This window comes from Coregonus clupeaformis, unplaced genomic scaffold, assembly GCF_020615455.1.
Source record: "Coregonus clupeaformis isolate EN_2021a unplaced genomic scaffold, ASM2061545v1 scaf1271, whole genome shotgun sequence".
Classification (NCBI taxonomy): domain Eukaryota; kingdom Metazoa; phylum Chordata; class Actinopteri; order Salmoniformes; family Salmonidae; genus Coregonus; species Coregonus clupeaformis.
Window position 1 is genome coordinate 29,161 of NW_025534725.1, and position 19,448 is coordinate 48,608.

The following is a 19,448-nucleotide window of genomic DNA, read 5'->3' on the forward strand; positions in this document are numbered from 1 at the left end:
AAACAACCTTTATAAAATAGCACCTGCTCAAGCTTTAAAGTAATCAACATAAACCAATAAAATAACATTAATAGAATATTGGCTACCTTGACGAGATGCGCTTGGAAAGCAAGTCATTTTGCAAAGAGATGAAAAAAATTAATAAAGCCACAATCAATATCCTTGTATCATTGAATGATTTGGCACTGCATGCTGTCATAGAACGAGGAATATGGATGTGTGTAGTCCTGCGTCGAAGCGCGCCTGTGTTCAAAATGCCATGCAGGAGTCCGACGGATTACACCTCTCGGCTCTCCATACACGGGCCGAGCGCTACAGTTTGGATTCGGGACTACCTCTCCATATATGGACCGTCCTGCGCATTACGAAGTGCGACCCTGAGTCTACGGGAGTGTCCGGTGCGCACCCGTCCCAAGAACCAAATATGGATGGAGGGGTCGGGAGAATTCCTGTGGAATAGATGAGCATTCCTAATGGTTGTCAGGAGACGAAAAAAGGTGGATGGCGTCGGGTATATAAGGTTGACGGTGGTTGCTGTCAGTCCTTAGCTGGAACCAGCAGTGGTAAAGTTCTGCAACTGAGCTTCTTCTAAAAGAAAACCAGGTAAGAGAACGGGTCCGTGGAATATTAGACCGCACTGCTGCACGAGGGAACAGCATTGAGGTCAATACGAGGAGTGGATTTTTTTCTCTCTGGGACATTACATCATGGACTCTGGATAACGAATTAAACAAATCAAAGATAATCAACACAGTATTGTGACAGGCAGTGAAACTTGGCAGCCAACCTCCAGCACAGTTTAACTTCTAGCCTACTTTAGTAAACTAAACAGATTTCACCTGGCTGTCAAATGATTATTATGATAATAGAAGAGATTTGATTTAGTTTACCTGGGCGGCAGGTAGCTTAGTGGGTAAGAGCGTTGTGCCAGTAACCGAAAGGTCGCTGGTTCTAATCCCCGAGCCGACTAGGTGACAAATCTGTCGATATACCCTTAAGCAAGGCACTTAACCCTAATTGCTCATGTAAGTCGCTCTGGATAAGAGCGTCTGCTAAATGACTAAAATGTAAATAAATCCACCTGCATAATGTAGGCTAATGCATGCATGTTAAACATTGTTGATTTAAATGATAATTGGTCTTTGAGATACAATTATTTCAAATTACATTTTGGTAGTTCATTTTATTTATTAAAATAATGTAAGACAAAATATTGAATAGGCCTACTGGATATTGGAAAACCTGTTATGTCAGGAGGTGAGAGCGAGAGAACTTTGTATTGAATCAAAAGTTCCTGGAACGACTGCATCACATGCTTATAGGCTACCCTATATGATAGGTTACCCAATATGTGTATTGATAGTCGATCTATTTAACCAGATTATCGACAGGTTTATAGTGCGTTACCTGAAATCCTTATTAATAGAAAACGTATATGTAAAGGAAAATGATTCCAGGGAACGATTTTTTAAATGTTTGTGGTCAATGTGTCATGTGTAGCCTAACGTTATCATGCTCACTTTGGTAAAATGACGCAGACTACAGTGTCAGACCACCGTGTCATCTTTAAGCAATAAGGCCTGAGGGGGTGTGGTATATGGCCAATATACCACGGCTAAGGGATGTTCTTCTGCACAATGCAACGTGGATTGCCTGGACACAGTCCTTAGCTGTGGTATATTGGCTATATACCACAACCCCCCGAGGTGCCTTATTGCTATTATAAACTCGTTACCAACTAATTTTTTTTGTCATACCTGTGTCATCCAGGAGCCAAACTCCCCGGTTTATAATTATATCTATAGCTCTAACTTGTTTATTCGAGGCGTCAAGTAGTCCAGGGTTTCTCCAACTTTTTTGCGTCAGAACACAATTCCTACTTTAGAGTGCGATAAAAAATACCAATCAAGCAGTTTTACTATGACTTCTGCAGTGCATGGCCATGGGGCAGAGAAATAATTATGCAGTATAAAGCTTAAATATTGCATTTATGTTGCAAACAAGATTTTTGGGCAATACAATAATAATTGAGTTGAAATGTTTTATCATTGATGGAGTACTGTGGATACCAATACCCCTGTGAGTCCCCCAGGCTCATGTAGTGCATCTAAGACAGGGGTGTCAAACTCATTCCATGGAGGGCCTAGTGTCTGCAGGTTTTTGGTTTTTCCTTTCAATTAAGCCCTAGACAAACAGGTGAAGTGAGTTCTTTACTAATTAGTGACCTTAATTCATCAATCAAGGACAAGGGAGGAGTGAAAACACGCTGACACTCGGCCCTCCGTGGAATGAGTTTGACACCTGAGTGTGAAGAACATAAATTGTGGACCCCACTTTGGGAACCACTGATGTAAGCAACCTAATATGTCTGATGGGATTATCGGTCAACTCTCAGTGTAATGTTATTAATTCTGTGGGGAAATGGGCATACGTGATGCATTAGCAATACATCCGAAAGTATCGTTTTTACGCACAGAATGTCGTTTTCACGAATAGAATGTCAGTGAGAGATCTTGTAGTAAGTAGGCTACTTACAGTATACTGTATGATAAACGTGTGTTCCTTTTGCACCTTGTCTCAGAACCCACCAAGATGTGTGACGACGACGAGACTACCGCTCTTGTGTGCGACAATGGCTCCGGCCTGGTCAAGGCTGGCTTCGCCGGTGACGACGCCCCCAGGGCTGTCTTCCCCTCCATTGTCGGTCGCCCTCGTCACCAGGTACGTAAAAGCACCACTCCTTGGTATGGATAGCTATGTGAATGAAGGCGCCATACCTTGTTTCATGATATAGCCTACTATGATATCCAAAGTACAAACATATGCGTAAAAAGCATATTGGCAAATATATACGAATTCAAGTTCAAAAATGCATTTAGTTATAGTTTACTAGTGCTAACGTGTAATGTGTCAGGTGTGACGTGCCATTTTAGTGTCCAAGGTGTAGTGTACCGTTAGATTATAATGTGCAGTTGTTAGGCGTGTGCGCCATGTCTTCGCGGGTGTCTCAATGGGCTTGTTCTGTCTCTTCCAGGGTGTGATGGTGGGTATGGGTCAGAAGGACTCCTACGTAGGAGATGAAGCTCAGAGCAAGAGGGGTATCCTGACCCTGAAGTATCCCATCGAGCACGGTATCATCACTAACTGGGACGACATGGAGAAGATCTGGCACCACACCTTCTACAACGAGCTGCGCGTTGCCCCCGAGGAGCACCCCACCCTGCTCACTGAGGCCCCCCTGAACCCCAAGGCCAACAGAGAGAAGATGACACAGATCATGTTCGAGACCTTCAACGTTCCCGCCATGTATGTGGCCATCCAGGCTGTCCTGTCTCTGTACGCTTCCGGTCGTACCACCGGTAAGAACTTGCCCTACGCGCGCCTTTTACGCACACAACCTGTTATTTGTATTTCAAGTTGTTGATGGTTGGGTTGTCTGCTTTACTGAATGGTGGTGTTTTCTGTGTTTAGGTATTGTGCTGGACTCCGGTGATGGTGTGACCCACAACGTCCCCATCTATGAGGGTTACGCTCTCCCCCACGCCATCATGCGTCTGGATCTGGCTGGTCGCGATTTGACTGACTACCTCATGAAGATCCTGACCGAGCGTGGCTACTCTTTCGTCACAACCGGTGAGCATGAACTTTTTGTTTTTACACAGAAATGCTTGTTTGATCATTTTCAAGTATTAGAACGTTGTACGCACAAAAGCGCAAGACGCACGGGGATATACTTATACGCATTAACGGAAATGTCTCATTTCAGCCGAGCGTGAGATCGTGCGTGACATTAAGGAGAAGCTGTGCTATGTCGCCCTGGACTTCGAGAACGAAATGGCCACCGCCGCCTCCTCCTCCTCCCTGGAGAAGAGCTACGAGCTTCCCGACGGTCAGGTCATCACCATCGGTAACGAGCGTTTCCGTTGCCCAGAGACCCTCTTCCAGCCTTCCTTCATTGGTGCGTATTTACCGTTATAGGCCTATAATATAATCCAACATAAAATCTTCGGTCTAAAGAGTGGTTGAATATTAATATTGATATTTGTACACCTGCACAGGTATGGAGTCCGCTGGTATTCATGAGACTGCCTACAACAGCATCATGAAGTGCGACATTGACATCCGTAAGGACCTGTACGCCAACAATGTGCTTTCCGGTGGTACCACGATGTACCCTGGTATTGCTGACCGTATGCAGAAGGAGATCACTGCCCTGGCCCCCAGCACCATGAAGATCAAGGTAATTACAAATAAACTATACTTTTACGCACACTAAAATAGTTATAAGAGATGCCATAGGTCTGCATAATTGTGTCATTGTCAATGTGTTACCTGTGTTACCTATGGTACCCATGGTACCCAGTATCTAATCGTGCTTTTCTCACTTGGCATAGATCATTGCCCCACCTGAGCGTAAATACTCCGTCTGGATCGGTGGCTCCATCCTGGCTTCCCTGTCCACTTTCCAGGCAATGTGGATCACCAAGCAGGAGTACGACGAGGCAGGCCCCAGCATTGTTCACCGCAAGTGCTTCTAAATGCATTGTCAACATCTCGCTAAGGATCCAAGCAACAACGGCACACCGCCTTGCGATCAAGGGACAACTTTATACAACTGTTACATTGTAACAGCGAAAGCTCAGCAAAACGGAGAGAATGACGTCAACATCACGACGTGTGAGGAAAAAATACCAACATGTGAATGTAAAATGTACATAAATGTTATTTATTGATATAGTCCATCATTTGGTATTTTTTGGTGAGCACAGTCTGTTTCGGGGACAAGCAAGGGGGACAGAGGGTGACCACAACGTTGTTTTCTCTGGTTACCGGATATTGGCTCAGAAGTACGTGCCATCTGTACTCGAGGCAAAACATATCAACTACTAACCATCAAGAGATCCACATAGGAAATAAAAACCATCTATTTTCAAACGTGTTTCTGTTCTTTTGTTCTTTTGAGGTGCATTACAACACAATCAACACTTAAAATAGGCCTTAAAAAGTGCCTTTATGGTGTGAGTTTTATGATGCTGTTAAAAACCCATTAGGGCAAAGATGAACTCCCTTTTTGGCACACAGCAACATAAATAGCCTACACATTATGAGACACTTTAAATTTGGATGCCTTTCAATGTTTTGAAGAACAAGGGCCAATATGACTGCCTGGAACTGGAAGGACAAACAATGAGCTCAAGTAGGCCTACAAGTGTTTAAATAAATTGTTCTTAACGTTCCTGAAGAAACAAACAATGTCATGGATATAAGACTATACATCATTGAGCAGACCTCCTTTGTGCTATTAACTATATTTTACAATAATATTATAATATTATCAATGTGCCTAAAATACGAATTGTTCTCTCTTAACTATTTATTTAACAAACATTAGCCTACATTTTATTGAAGTGAGAGTGAATAATTGTATTTTATGTGTTAGATTCAGACTAAACAATGACATAGCATTCTTTCATCAAGGAGGTAGTCACAGCAAATCCTTGTTCACAGCAGAGCAGTTATCTTCTTTGTCACCAAATTAGGCAATTCGACTGCAATACCAATATGGATATTGATTTTAAATCACATGAGCAGACTAATATATCATTTGATATTTCACAACCTTTGAGGCTGGAGGAAAAAAAACCATTACATTTGTATTATCCATGTATACTTGTTTCAAATAAATAAATTAAATAAAAGGATTACACACCTGTTGAAGTAATACACGCCTTTAGAATAAAATGCATCTGAGGAAGAGACGCGCGCCAGTACCATGCTGTTCCGGGCATGCGCACTGCACTTGCTATAGCTTTTCATGGAGAAACAACCTCTCTAATGCCAAGGTTGAGAGGGATATATTCTGACGAAGATTCAATGTAGATATATGCGCAACAACAGGCAATTATAATGCAGGAATACTTTAAGTGAAAATTATGATGTTCTGTAATTCTCCATAATGAAGTCCGAGTGAGGGGTAAGCTTATAAGCGTTCTGGTCGTGTTTACAACCACTACAGTGCGCAGGTAGAAGCAAACGTCGACGCCACCAGCAGTGCATGGTTTCGTCACCCTATTGCTTGTAAGTATTTACATTTAATAAATTACGTTTGGTATGTGGGCTAACAATAACATTTCAGTAGCAATAGACCCGTGCAAAGTGTTTTGATAAAGACGCCCGTATTGGCGTCTGCAAACAGTCTCGGATATTGTCGAGAAGCTAGCAGGCTCGGTCATATTTATGCAACAGAAACAGCAGATAAACCACAAAACTGATTTTTGTCGTGGCTTATGTAGTTTTATGTTGCAGAAAAGGCAAAGGGAAACAATTTAGGCCGTGGCTGGTTTATGCATGGGAATGCTCTTAATAAACTACATAACTAGGCTACATAGGGCCTACACTAAATAAGAATATTAAATTACTTAAAATAAATTATCACCATCTATTCTGTTATAGTATTCTAGGCCTAAACAACATTGTAATAACGATGCTATTACTGCATATAGACTATGTGTATATTTCTAGCGTCAGGTGGGCGTTATGGGGCGCAGCCTATAGATAGCCATCAGATGGCATGGGTTACTTTATTCGAGGGAGGGAAACGCCAACAGGTAATTCTAGAAGGCCCAGGTGCTCTGGATTCCTACTGGCTTTAGATGTGTCACCAGTAGCCTACAATGACACATTCCACACCAAATATAGAAACATAGGCCTAGTTACTGTTGCATTGTAGGGGTATGTAATAACACTTATCTTTTCTCCTCTCCTCCATAGTTTGTGAGCTGATCAAAATTGGACCAAAGCAATAACAGGAATCATGGTGACTAAGAAAATCCGTACAGAGTACATGAAGAAATTCAAAGAGCCGAAATGGGAGACGTTTTCCAAGTGCTACGAGGACTCAGTGAAGTACAGGTTGTCTAGGCGGGTGATGGAGCACGCTCACAAACCTCTGTGGTTCTGGGAGGGGTGGGATACCTCGACCGGGTCAGACTCCAGCGCCAGTGGGTGGTCGACCCCCAAGATGAGGAATAAAGTCGCGCCTTTAGACGTCAAACCTCAGACACCATCAGTGAAGTCAGAATCAAGGGAGAGCCCGGAACCGAAGCCTTCTTCTGTGAATGGGGAACCAGAATTGGAGGCCAAGGAGTTTACCCTCTTGGATGCACTACCACCCACAGGTATCTATCTTCTACTATTGCAAATACTTTTATACACCAGTGTGTTGATCCTATTGTAATAAGGCCTGCAGTATACTATGCTTTTGAGCTACAAACATAAATAAAAAAGGTCTTAACTTGTTAGGTCTCTACACTGAGTGTACAGAACATTTAGAACCCCTGCTCTTTCAATGATATAGACTGACCAGGTGAATCCAGGTGAAATCTATGATCCCTTATTGGTGTCACTTGTTAAATCCACTTCAATCAGTGTAGATGAAGGGGAGGAGACAGGTTAAAGAAGGCTTTTATGTCTTGAGACCATTCAGAGGGTGAATGGGCAAGACAAAATATTTAAGTGCCTTTGAATGGGGTATTGTAGTAGGTGCCAGACGCACCTTTTTGTGTCAAGAACTGCAATGCTGCTGGGTTTTTCACGCTCAACAGTTTCCCATGTGTATCAAGAATTGTCCACCACCCAAAGCATCCCTGTGGAATGCTTTTGACACCTTGTAGAGTCCATGCCCCGATGAATTGAGGCTGTTCTGAGGGCAAAAGGGGGTTCAACTCAATATTAAGAATGTGTTCCTAATGTTTGGTATAGTGTATAATAAAACTACATCACTTTCTGCTCATTCAAAGAGTCTGTAATAGAGAACGGGGGCCTAAACGAACCAGACGAGGGGACAGTTAGCGGGTCAGTAGTACAAAATGGTCCAGCAGCTGAAACTCCAACAGATGAGGGACCAGCAGACAAGACGTCATCAGACGAGGAGCCGGTGAAGACTGAGCCTAAGCGTCGCCACCGCCATCGTGTCCCTCGCTCAGAACCCTGTCAAAGGGACTGTTCCCGTGACGACATCAAGTCTGCACCCATCAGGAAGCCCTCCAGAGCAAAGAGCCAGCCCCCGACCATCACCACAGAGAAGGAGAACAGACAACCTTCCTCCCGGCTCGACTGGGCAGAGAGACACGCGTCGTCTGCTAGGAGGTCTACAAATGAGGTAAGAGTGTGTGTGTGTGACTGTGTGTGTGAGAGGCTGGGCATATGTGAGGTTGGGAAAATGCTTTGATATTCATTCCATTTGATGTTATTTCAGTACCAGACTTGCATTTGGTTTCTCAGGCCAGGGTATAATGATCAAAAGAGGCTAACATTATAGGAATACTGGATGAAAGCTGTGTAGCTTATGTAATGCAGTATTACTGTGCGTCAAACATCTATTCTGCAAATAAGTTATTTCAGGGAAAATAGATAGGAGGCCATTTTGAGTCTTTTGGCACATCTTCATGGAAAGGATACCAGAGAAGCGTAGCTCATCATCCAACACTCCCCCCCCAGAAACTATCAATAATAGAAGAGTGGTATATATTTCGGAAGCACCTATCCTATCTCATTGCCCTAACCTCCCAGGGACCTCTCTCTCTCCGCAGAGTCGCACATCCGACGCATGCGTCCAGACCAGACGGGAGTCGGATAAACGCTGTTCGAATCTGGACCGGAGGAGGGCACGGTCCGCCGACCTGGAGAAGATACGGCGGTTGGAGTTGGCCGTGGTAGATGACCGTTGGATGACCGAGTACATGCGCTGCTTCTCTGCCCGGTTGAGGTAGAGCATAAGGATCATGGGTATTCCACCGCCACCGTCGACCATTCAATTTTTAACACCATGTTTTCTTATTGAGGATTGGTTAACAGAACAAAATGACTGGATTGGTTTAGACACGAATTAGGGCCCTGAGGTTTTCCTTGCCACGTACATTTACATTTTCGTCATTTAGCAGACGCTCTTATCCAGAGCGTAACCTGACTAGGAAGAACTCAGGGCCCTAATCATAAGGTATGGTTGATTTGTTAAGTTGATCGCTTAGTTGGCCATATGCCACTTTTCTTCTTTCTTTCACAAGGGATGGAACAATCATAGTAGAATATTGAAAGATATGTAGTTATGCTTTGAGAAATTGGACTGGTTTGTGCATTTTTATGCTGCTGACTACAGAGTATGATTTGTACTGTATTATTATAAATTCCAAGCAAGATTATGGTTTTTACACATCGCTTTAGTTTGGTGGCATTTTTGACATTCTGTGTTGCTTATGTCATTTCAGGCTCTATCACAAAGGCAGCTGCATAAAATCAGAAAGTTAGATCAGGGGTATTCAACCGGGAGTACTGCAGGGGGTCCACAATAATAAACATAAAAAGCTACAGTAAAAAATAGAAGAATATTTTCTTTTTAATGATGTCAAATGTATTTCTCAACTCCTAATATTGAGCAAATTACACTAATTGGAGCTAATTACACTCACTGGAGTATCTGACATACTGTAGGCTTTGACAAAGCACCCGCTGGTAAGCTTTCTTGTTTTGTTTTAGCCAAAACGTGGCAAAAATAAATGTTTGGAGTTACCTTTCTAGCTAATAGGCTATGAAAAACGATCTACCAAATCGATTAATTTAAAAATGTTGATTCATTCTCCTTGCCATTCACCTGATGATAAGACAAGACATGCAGGGGGAAAAAAGCTAGCATATGATGAGGGTCCCTGGGTTGCCGGTTTGCTTGGGCGTGGGTCCCTATGCAAGAAAAGGTTGAAGACCCCTGAGTTAGATGTAAGGACCAAACAATTATTGTTTTAGATATTACAGTATTTTTGAGCTACTAAAAGCCATAGCCAAGGGGCTGCAGAGAAATAAACTGTTAGCGGGGTAATATCCTGCATTAGCTTTATTGTATTTTGTTGCAAATTTCCATCTAAATGTAGAATGCATTCCAGAGGCTTGTATTGTTAATATTTTCATTTAAATGTAAAGCTCTTATCAACAGCACAATGGAAACTGTTGTAAAGTTGGAGAAAGATACTGTTAGACATTGTATGACATAGTTATTGTGCTCACACCTGTATTTCCTGTTCTTTATATCTTGGCTAGCCTGGAAACTAACCATCCTGATCTCGCGAGCTCACATTCTGTTTCGCTACACAGATCCAGAACGTAAGCACGCGAGATCAGGATAGTTCGTACGAGGCGCCATCTTGGCAGCTTCACCCTCCAATTTAGGGTTGTCTTATATTTTACAATCACAAACACTCACTGCCTCAAGTTTTGTAGTAGACAGGCTGAAATTGCAATGTAACGTGGTAAAGAAATGCCCTAATGTGCTACATCACCAAATACGCTTTTTAGAGTATGTCACTCACACCATCACCATTGTCTTTGACAGGTTTTCGTATATGTACTTATTTGATGGTTATTCATACTGAATTGTGATGTCAGTACCAATTTATGTATCTGTAATTGAAAATTAGGGCTATTTTGATAGAAATGAAGTGTTGTATTTGAAATATAGGTTGTTGTGGGTTGTGATTCATGCTCAGTTTACATACATTTCCTATTTTATGCTATGCTTATACATAGTACTATTCACTCAGAATGTTTTTACTCAGAATGTATACTTTTACATTTCACCAAATCATTCACTTTCACCTCTATCTTAGCTTAGGAACGGTTCCGTTGGAATGACGTTTCCAGAACGTCTCACGGGGAACCTTGTTGGACACCAGCAGTTTTTTGGAGTGTTGAAAAGGGTGTGGCTTTAATTGACTAATGCGTGTACAATCTGATGAGACTTCCCTTGTGTCCGCCAGAGGGGAGTCTTTAGTGTGTGTGGTTGGTTGTGGTTGTAGAGGCAGAGAGAGCTCACTGTTAAGACGATTACCGACTGGCATTATCTTATGGTCATCTTTATTCAGAGTGGTCAAAGATCCATTGGTGGTCATGTGACACCTCCCTCCTATGTCATCATGGGTTGGCAAAACAACCCAGTAATTCTTTACTTGAACATTACATTATAAGAAGTCATAGGTTTTTATGTCAGGTTATGACTAAGTCATGAAAACTGAAGAGCTGGCTGCTTAAATCACAGACAGGTTTGAGTAAAGTGTCTGTGTGTTCATTGTCCTTTAAAACATTCCTTTATGAATATGTTCATTCCATGAACCATCTCTCAGGAAGGAATAAGAGACACTAATGATGTGTCTAAAGGCTTACTGTAACTACAATGTGAGGAAATGTGATGGACTGTTTCAGGGGCTTGGAACACACTGTTTCAAAACTAAATTGATTGTTTTATATAGGAGATTAATTGTTTGAGCTCTCTGAACAACGCTTAGAGTTATTTTTATGTGTGGATTTGATTTGCATAAGATATTATTTGACCAAAAGTGATATATGTCTCATACAATAGTATATATAACCATGTTTGTGTTTTATTTCAACAGATGTTTACATTTTTGATCACTGTATTTGTATTTGAAAACATGCACAATTATATATATTTTTGTCCACTTTGAAACATTGCTGTGAATTAAAATAATATTTGAATAGTTGAGTTGTTTGCTTTTGTTTATGTTTATATAGGCATTTAAAAAACAACAACACTGTGATGTATTTTTGCATGACCCCTCCATGACCCATAAGGACACAATTTGATCAATTAATACCAGTGATATTATACATGATTTGTTTTAATTCGATTTCACTCCTAACCTATGTGATATACTTAGGGTATTTTAGGGTATTTCAACCTACAGCCCTTTCTGCACTGCTGCTCTGAGGTCTATCTGATGTCACTGTCCAGCATTGGCACCAGGGTTAAGAGTAGAGTAGAGTAATCTATGGATAGTATCCTCCTACTTCAGTGACTGCAAACGGCTGCCATCTATCCAGGCCTGAAAAGTTACAAAATCTGTGTTGGGCATGGTGTCCTTGGTGCATTGTAGAGCACCCTGTCTGTCACTTAACTGCCAGGTATGTGTCCCACTAGTCTCTGCCAAGTCCCCAACAACCGGATGTTCCTGTTTTCAGAGGAAATGGAAAGAGAGCCTGTGACGCAACTTCCGCTTTTGGACGTTAACAAGGTGACACTCCGTCTTAACTCCTCCTCCACATTTACTGGATTGGTTGAACAGTGCAGAAGAGAACCTCCCCCGACAGTTGTTTTTTCTCCTCGTCAAGACCATTATGTAGGGATCTAGTTTCAGGCGTTTCTTTCATGTATGCTACGTTAGTGTCCCACCAACTTCCGTCAATGTGAGAAATATATAACTAGTTGTTTTAGTCAAAACAGTACTCCAATTTACTACCATGTTGATCCGTTAGTGAGGTATTGTGATATTCTGAGACACTCCATCATGACTACAACTACATTGTCACTTTTCTCTATTAGTTAAATAACTTCTTGTTAGGTGTGGTCATCTGCGCTCTATGGTGTCTGAAACGTAACGGAAAGGTTCAGTGAAACGTTAGAATCACATACCAGATCATATTCTCTCTCCAGAATACTTCTGACGTTATCGTCCTCTATGACCCATGTGTCCCAGTGTAGGATATGGAGTACTGTATGATTCCAGTGAGGTGACCACCACAGCACTTACAAGGCTTTCGTATTAAGTCGTCAGCCTGACACAATGACAGACTAGACAGGACATTTCAGATGTTATGTATGATGAGTGAATTCCGTGGGACAATACATCATTAGGTTCAGACAAAAGGCCTCTTAGCATGCAGATCTCCTGACAAAGGGTTTAGCACTGGCTATAAATACCAACCTGTCACATACCCACCTCCGGCAGCTGATGGAGAGAGACAGAGTGTGTGTGTGTGTGTTGGCACATCGGTGTTTAAGAGACAAACAAATTGTATTTGCTGGTTTATGGAGAGTGCAATGGTTATCTTTTGATTGTTTAAAAGAGACAGAAACACTTCCTTAAATCTTTATGAGTGTGGGTATCTTTTTCTGTATGTGTGTGCCCGAAGTCAATAAAATCAAATCCCCGTTAACACAGTAACACATTAATTACAAAGTAACACTGACAGTGACAAGCAACTGCATACAACAGTGAGTCCTTCAATCAGAGCCAAAGTCTATTCAAGCCCTTTCTACTTGAGAATTCCACCCTCCAGACATCTTCCCGCTCTATTTAAAGCCACCTGGCATTTCAAAACGCAATAGGGCCAAAATAGGTGCCTTCAGGAACACCACCAGCCGCCTGGGACTGAAAGGGGGAAGGGCTTTGGGCATTAAATATAGCCCCCCACGTGTTCCTTTGCCAGCAGAGAAGGACCCCTCCCTAATTGACAGTGTCTGAGAAAGGAGTCTTGGAAAAAGGGGCAGGCTCTGGGGTATGAAATATCTTGAATGGTCGAAGCTGGGTAAAAGGGAGAATTGCTGCGTCAACAACAGTGAGTTATGTCTGTCCATAAATGCAGTGGTTGCTTTGAGTGGAGCCACTGAGCCGCAGGAGGGCAGAACAGAGCCAGAGCTGTGGTCTTTGACTTAAGTCTTTAATGCTAGTCAGAGATAATATGCCCAGTTGAAGAGCACAGCTAAGAGGGGGGACTGAAATAGCCCCTTTTGCAAGAGCAGCCAGGTCCTCTAAAAACAGCCTGTTGCTTCTAGGCAGAGGCACTCAATCGTACATCTAGAATACTATAAGATCTGCTGTTTGGATCCACTATATATTGTTCTTTACATATTTGTGGAATAGGTTTGTAGACCTACAGTACAGTGCAAGAAATATCTATATTATATGGATTAGGCAACTGAATGATGCATTGATGTCTTGAAATTCAGATAGTATGAAGATCTGTGACACTGTGTGATGTCTTCTCTAAACTCATGCCTTTAAACAGTAAATAGGTCTCTGCCACTATTAAGATATATGAGGTGACAGAAATGCACTGACCTTGGTCAACTTGAGGCTTGGTGGATCATGAACTGCAGCTCAGCTCAGGATTTGTAATGCTTCAGGGACCTCTAGTGGCAGTGAATTTCAGTCACGACAATAGAAGATGGCAGGGTTTTCTCTCTTCCAACTCCCTCAAAATTGAACAGTTTTTATATTATGGATTTATACGATTTTCTTATAAGTTAGAAATCAAATAATCTTGTATATATTTTGTCTATATATTTAGAATATTTTCATTAAAAAATATTGTATTTTTTTGTTGTTGGTAGGATAGAGTCCAGGTGATAACAGACCACCAAGTCAAATAAAATATATATATTTAAAAGATGTATATTTATTAAAAATATATATATGGGGGATTGGAAATGATGCACACGATTACATTGATAGAAGCCACAATCTATTTGCAATATTAAAGCTGATCCACACCCTAAAAAATTAAAAATAAAATTTTTTAAAAGACCACCAATTCATAAGCAAGGGAGAGTACACATTGGAACAGACAACTAATGGATGAGTGAATAGGAATTTGAAGCTGCACCTGCCAAATGCCTCACAAGTTAACCACACCAGTATGTCAACTCTCTCAAGCTGTTCAACTCTTGGTGACAGCACAACAATAAAAAAAAGCACTAGCAGCAGGGTGACAGGGTCTGAGTCTTGCTTAGTCTTCCTAGGCAGACGGTCTTGGTTGACATCAGAGCAGGGCTAAGGTGTGATGGCATTCAGGGGACTGAGAGTCAGCCACCATATGCCCAGCTAATCCAATCCAGGTGGTCCTGTCTCATCCTATTAGAAAGCTGCGTACGGCCTCCACCGGAGAACCACTACGATTCATCACCACGACAGACCTGACCAGGGATCAGGAGGGAAAGCCAAACCAACTGATCTGCAGATTAGTCAGATTAGAGTCAATCTGACTGGGAAGCTACAGTATCCTTTAGCTGTGTTTGGTTGGTATGTCCAGCAATATCAACAACTGATACAGGAACAGTGTTTTAGACTACTTGAATCTGAAAGACCAATAATTGTACTTGATCTGATATAGGTTAGTAAACAACATTGAAAGACTTAATTGTCAAAATGGCGGACACAAAGCAAGCTTATGGTTTGGCGTTACAGTTTCTACTGGCTAGTTTCTCGTAATCCTCCACAACATTCTCCACTGGTGACCTTTGAACCTTGATGGGGGTTACACAGAAGTCATTGTGAAGTCAGTCATTTCATTAGTAGTCTCCCCAGCTATTGGATTTGCTAACTCAAATCACTTAATTTAGACTTGCTGTGACCTCATCAAGGCCTTTGAACACAAAACATAAGGTATCACTAACGCTGACATTCTGCATTTCATTCATTATCTTGCCAGCAACGATAATGCTTTCTAGTGCTTCTCCTTTTTAGATATTAAATAATTCCATGAGTCTTTAGATAATACATTTAAATTTTTCCAACATATTATTGATCCAGGTCTGTTTTCCTAAGTGCTATTATATCTGGAGTGAAAAAAATAAATAAAAGACAAGCATAGAAAAATTAAAAATCCTAAACAGCTGCTTTGGGGGGTTCAGTCGGACTCTCCTCCCACACGCTCTCCTGCCACAACAACACAGCTCAGCTTCTTCCACCAAGTCTCAGAGAGACTCTTGATCTTATCCGGGGTCTTCTTCCTCAGGCTCTGCCTCTGCTGGAGCTGCTGAACGTTCTCCGCCGGCTGGATGCTGGCCAAGATGGCCTGGTCAAACACCTCCTTCAGGTTCTTCTGGGTCAGACCCGAGCACTCTACGAAGGACACGGCCCCAATATCCTGTGCCAGCTGCTGGGCCTCCTCGGTTCCCACGGGCCGCTCCTGGTTCCTGGCCAGCTGGACCAGCACCTGGACGTCTTCCCTCAGGTCCAGCTGGGTCCCCACTAGGACCATGGGTGCCCCGGGGCAGTGACGGCGGATCTCAGGCGCCCAGCGGTCGGTGGCATTGCGGAAGGAGGAGGGGCGCACCACGCTGTAGCAGAGCAGGAAGACGTCGGCATTGCGGTAGCATAGAGGGCGGATCCGGTCCAGCTCGTCCTATAGGAGACAGGAGGGGAAAAGTCTCAAGTTGAGGAAGTGGAAGGGTCAGAGATACCCAATCCCAAATTGATTCTTAGCCCTGATCTTATGGCATACCATGTAGATCTGATTCTGAAAAGACTACTACTGGATGGTTAGCAACATGGTCCAGTAATACGTCCCTTTCTCTCTCTGAGTTCAGGTCATATTGATTATTACACCTATTCAATCCTTTCAGATCTACAAAGGTGCCTATTAAGGAGAATGGGAAGAGTTGATTTGGAATTGGTCATGAGTCAGGGAGAGCAAGGTCTGTGAGTGTAATCCAAAAGGGGGCGATAAAGCACAGAGAGCCAGAGGGGAGAGGTAAGAAGGTATAGATTCTGGGAGCATGGACAGGAACCTCCTACAGGGGGCGATATAAGTCTGAGGATCAAGGGGAGGCAATGGCTATGAAAGATATTCTGCCAGGGGGTAATAACTACTGACACAGGATCAGAGAAGGGAGGGTGTGCAGGGGAATCCCTACAGTGAGCAACCAAGACACAGGGGGTAAAATGTGGAAGCAACCTATGTTGGGATAAGTGAAGCTGTGGAATCTAAACAAACTACTGACCACTGATAGAGAATGGCTTACATTAATAGTGTCATCCTCCATCCCCCATTTCTATCATTTTGAGCAGAACATGTGAAGAAAGAATAATGTGTTAGCGTTACCACTAAAATAGGATATCCTTGTTAATGTGCCTGTAGTTTACTAACACTCATTTAGTGTTGGATTCAAAAACAAAACTTTGACTCACCTGGCCAGCCATATCACAGAGTTGCAGTCTCACAGGTTTTCCATCCACCACAACCATAACTGAGAAGGAGAAGAAGAGCGTGCACAGATTTGTTATTGATGGTGACAGCATTAAGACACCTGTTCAATGCCTACCTGTCATAGCACTATAGGCATCAGTGATGTTTACTTTGCACCATCAAATTATATAAAATAGTCACCTATTATTGACTCGGAGAGATCTAAAATAATATACTATACACAAAAGCAACAAAAAAACAAAACAAGAAAACATTTATAAAATGCAACATTTGGATAAATCAATTAATGAGTAAAACTTGTGACAAAAGCTGTCAAATTAACAATATCACGTTTTCGGGTTATCTGATTTCTCACAAATTACCTGCAAAGTTATCGAAAGCTGTTGGAATGTATTCTGTCGGATATCCATTTGTGGTGTAGCTGACGATAAGACTTGTCTTCCCGACCGCTCCATCTCCCACGAGGACGCAGTTCACCTTGCGCTCAGGTACGGAGCCCGATCGCCGGCGCTTTGAAAGAGGAAAGTCTCTGTTCTTGCCCCGCCGTGGTGGTACCGGTGGAGCCGGATCCGAGATCCGACGGGGTTTCTGCACTCCTATATCTTGTGGAAGCATTGTGCCGTCGAATAACTGGCCTAATCCACGGGGAATAACACTTCAATAATGCCAGAGCCGTCTGGGTCTCTGCACTTTGATATCCCATATGTTGGTTCTAGAGTTTATAGAACCAGCACGCACCTGACTGTCCGTTTGTGTCAGTGAGTCATATAAATGTAGATAAATAATAATTCAGGTAGGCTACAGCGGAACTCGTGCAGCATACTGTAAACGCATTCTGCGTTAAGTTTCTCTTGATTGGCATCCTCTGCATCTGGTGTGTTCATGGTTGTAAGAGGCTTACCGCGCGCCACATGAGGTGCGGTCGGTGTCCCAGGGCTTTCAAAGTGAAACAAACTAAGATCATTGGAAACTCTGATCCCCTGTAGTAAATAATGTGATCCACTTTGTCATTTACACAAGTAAATATGGTGAATATCTAGACCAGGGGTACTCAACTCCTACCCTATGAGGTCCGGAGCCTGCTCGTTTTCTGTTCTATAGGATCATTAATTGCACCCACCTGGTGTCACATGTCTAAATCAGTCCTTGACTAGAGGGGAACAATGAAAAATGCAGTGAAACATTGCTTCGAGGTCCAGAGTTGCGTTTGAGAAATCTTGACCAATTATGTAGGTCTACACATTTTTCTTGATCTATTTTTTAAGGATATGGTCCACTGAATATTAATTTGTTTTCTTTATTTGTTTGATTCTAGCAACAACATAAGAAGAATGGGTAGCCAATAAAACCAGACAAGTTTTATCTCTAACAAAGTTGCATTATCCTTCCATAAAGTAAATGAGGACTCCAACATGAGTATTAACCCTGACCCAGGGCCAGCCCTAGGCATAAGTGACCACTTAGGGGGGCCCCGCCCCAATTTCGAAATTTGGTTGTGCATTGGCAGTTTTTGTCTTGTTATGTCAGTCACTGCCAGTCACTCAATTAGCCCATTGAGATTGGTAACTTAGTCTAGCCAGCTATCTAAACTTGTAGTAATCAGCGGAATTACCGACCGGGCATGCAGGGCACGTACCCAGGGGCCCTGACCTCCAGGAGGCCCCCGTTGATTTTGTTAGTCACTTTCACTCAAATATCATATTAACATGGCATTAAGTCATGACAAAATGTGTAGAATTGCAGGAAATTAGCTTCAGAACTGCAAAAATGTCTCTCCAACTTATGGCAAAAGGAGTAAAATTGCATAAAATGAGTTATAAAATTGTTAAATCTTCTCTCCATCCTTTGGCAAAATGTGTACAATTGCAGCAAATGTACTTTAAAACTGCAACATTTTCTCTACGCCCCATGGCAAAATGTGTAGAGTTGCAGGAATTATTTTTCAAAAAAAATTCTATCCTCCGTCAAGAGGGGGGCCACTAAAATGTTTTGCCCGCCAAGTGTGGGATCCGCAATAAAATGTTGCTTAGGGTCCTCAAAAGTCTAGGGCCTGCCATGACAGGACAACTGTGTGGATTGATAAGTGATTTATGTGTGCCCTCTAGTGGAAAAAGCACACAACCTGTGAGGGTTGGAGTCTAGGGCTTAAATTGCAGGTGCCAATGCATCATGACGGTGAGGATGGCAGCCTAGACCTATAGCAAGCCACACCAAGCAATCCAATACTGTGAATTGTTACTACAACATAGTGCCGTCTTGGTAGTAGACCTTAGGCCTAGCAGAATGGTAGGGACGTGAAATCATGACTGGAGTATTAGCTGTAGAATTGATCGAACATTTTGATTTCTATCACTAGACTATTTATATGCTATTCAAAGTTGAACATATTTAATAAAAAACAGAAAACTGCATGTAGAGCCACAGCAGAAGTGAGTGGGTGTGAGAGTATGCACAGAGCAGCAGTGAAACAGGGTGTACAGTGAGGAGTGAGACCAAGTGGGAGTACAGGGAATGATATACTGCTTTACAAAATCCTGTAATGGCCGACAGAACGTAGAACTATAGTAGATAGAACATCCATTCTCAATATCCTATATTATAGTTGTAGAGGAAGCCCTTGTTATTCATTTCCACAATATACAGTGCCTTCGGAAAGTATTCAGACCCCTTGACTT

The 19,448-nt window shown here is 42.4% G+C and overlaps 3 protein-coding genes across 4 annotated transcripts; 2 read left to right on the top strand and 1 right to left on the bottom strand.

Annotated features, from left to right (window-relative positions):
- The first annotated feature begins 495 nt into the window (after nucleotides 1-495).
- Nucleotides 496-4,935, top strand: LOC123486571 (actin, alpha skeletal muscle 2-like). The gene is made up of 7 exons (XM_045217914.1): nucleotides 496-603; nucleotides 2,582-2,721; nucleotides 3,035-3,359; nucleotides 3,472-3,633; nucleotides 3,767-3,958; nucleotides 4,059-4,240; nucleotides 4,395-4,935. The coding sequence occupies exons 2-7, from the start codon at nucleotides 2,593-2,595 to the stop codon at nucleotides 4,536-4,538; spliced, it is 1,134 nt and encodes a 377-aa protein (XP_045073849.1). The 5' UTR covers nucleotides 496-603; nucleotides 2,582-2,592; the 3' UTR covers nucleotides 4,539-4,935.
- An 856-nt stretch (nucleotides 4,936-5,791) lies between these two features.
- Nucleotides 5,792-11,546, top strand: LOC123486573 (centriole, cilia and spindle-associated protein-like). The gene is made up of 4 exons (XM_045217922.1): nucleotides 5,792-6,078; nucleotides 6,772-7,178; nucleotides 7,800-8,161; nucleotides 8,592-11,546. Exons 2-4 carry the CDS (start codon nucleotides 6,815-6,817, stop codon nucleotides 8,769-8,771), a joined length of 906 nt encoding a protein of 301 aa, XP_045073857.1. The 5' UTR covers nucleotides 5,792-6,078; nucleotides 6,772-6,814; the 3' UTR covers nucleotides 8,772-11,546.
- A 2,993-nt stretch (nucleotides 11,547-14,539) lies between these two features.
- On the bottom strand, nucleotides 14,540-17,814 carry LOC123486567 (rho-related GTP-binding protein RhoU-like). 2 transcript variants are annotated; one of them, XM_045217908.1, is made up of 4 exons: nucleotides 17,136-17,808; nucleotides 16,755-16,813; nucleotides 16,589-16,618; nucleotides 14,540-15,969 (listed from the first exon to the last, which is right to left on the bottom strand). In XM_045217908.1, the coding sequence occupies exons 1-4, from the start codon at nucleotides 17,386-17,388 to the stop codon at nucleotides 15,472-15,474; spliced, it is 840 nt and encodes a 279-aa protein (XP_045073843.1). In that variant the 5' UTR covers nucleotides 17,389-17,808; the 3' UTR covers nucleotides 14,540-15,471. The 2 variants fall into 2 exon arrangements, with proteins under 2 accessions (XP_045073843.1, XP_045073844.1); XM_045217909.1 differs by lacking the exon at nucleotides 16,589-16,618 and having other exon boundaries at nucleotides 17,136-17,814.
- Nucleotides 17,815-19,448: the final 1,634 nt, after the last annotated feature.

Coding starts and splice junctions, on each gene's coding strand:
- LOC123486567 (XM_045217908.1), bottom strand. CDS start 17,388: ATGCTTCCACAAGATATAGGAGTGCAGAAACCCCGTCGGATCTCGGAT. Junction 16,814..17,135: donor AGCTTTCGATAACTTTGCAG/GTAATTTGTGAG, acceptor TCTCCTTCTCAG/TTATGGTTGTGGTGGATGGA. Junction 15,970..16,588: donor TGGAGGATGACACTATTAAT/GTAAGCCATTCT, acceptor TGTCTCCTATAG/GACGAGCTGGACCGGATCCG.
- LOC123486573 (XM_045217922.1), top strand. CDS start 6,815: ATGGTGACTAAGAAAATCCGTACAGAGTACATGAAGAAATTCAAAGAG. Junction 7,179..7,799: donor GGATGCACTACCACCCACAG/GTATCTATCTTC, acceptor GCTCATTCAAAG/AGTCTGTAATAGAGAACGGG. Junction 8,162..8,591: donor CTAGGAGGTCTACAAATGAG/GTAAGAGTGTGT, acceptor CTCTCTCCGCAG/AGTCGCACATCCGACGCATG.
- LOC123486571 (XM_045217914.1), top strand. CDS start 2,593: ATGTGTGACGACGACGAGACTACCGCTCTTGTGTGCGACAATGGCTCC. Junction 2,722..3,034: donor TCGGTCGCCCTCGTCACCAG/GTACGTAAAAGC, acceptor TGTCTCTTCCAG/GGTGTGATGGTGGGTATGGG. Junction 3,959..4,058: donor CTTCCAGCCTTCCTTCATTG/GTGCGTATTTAC, acceptor ACACCTGCACAG/GTATGGAGTCCGCTGGTATT.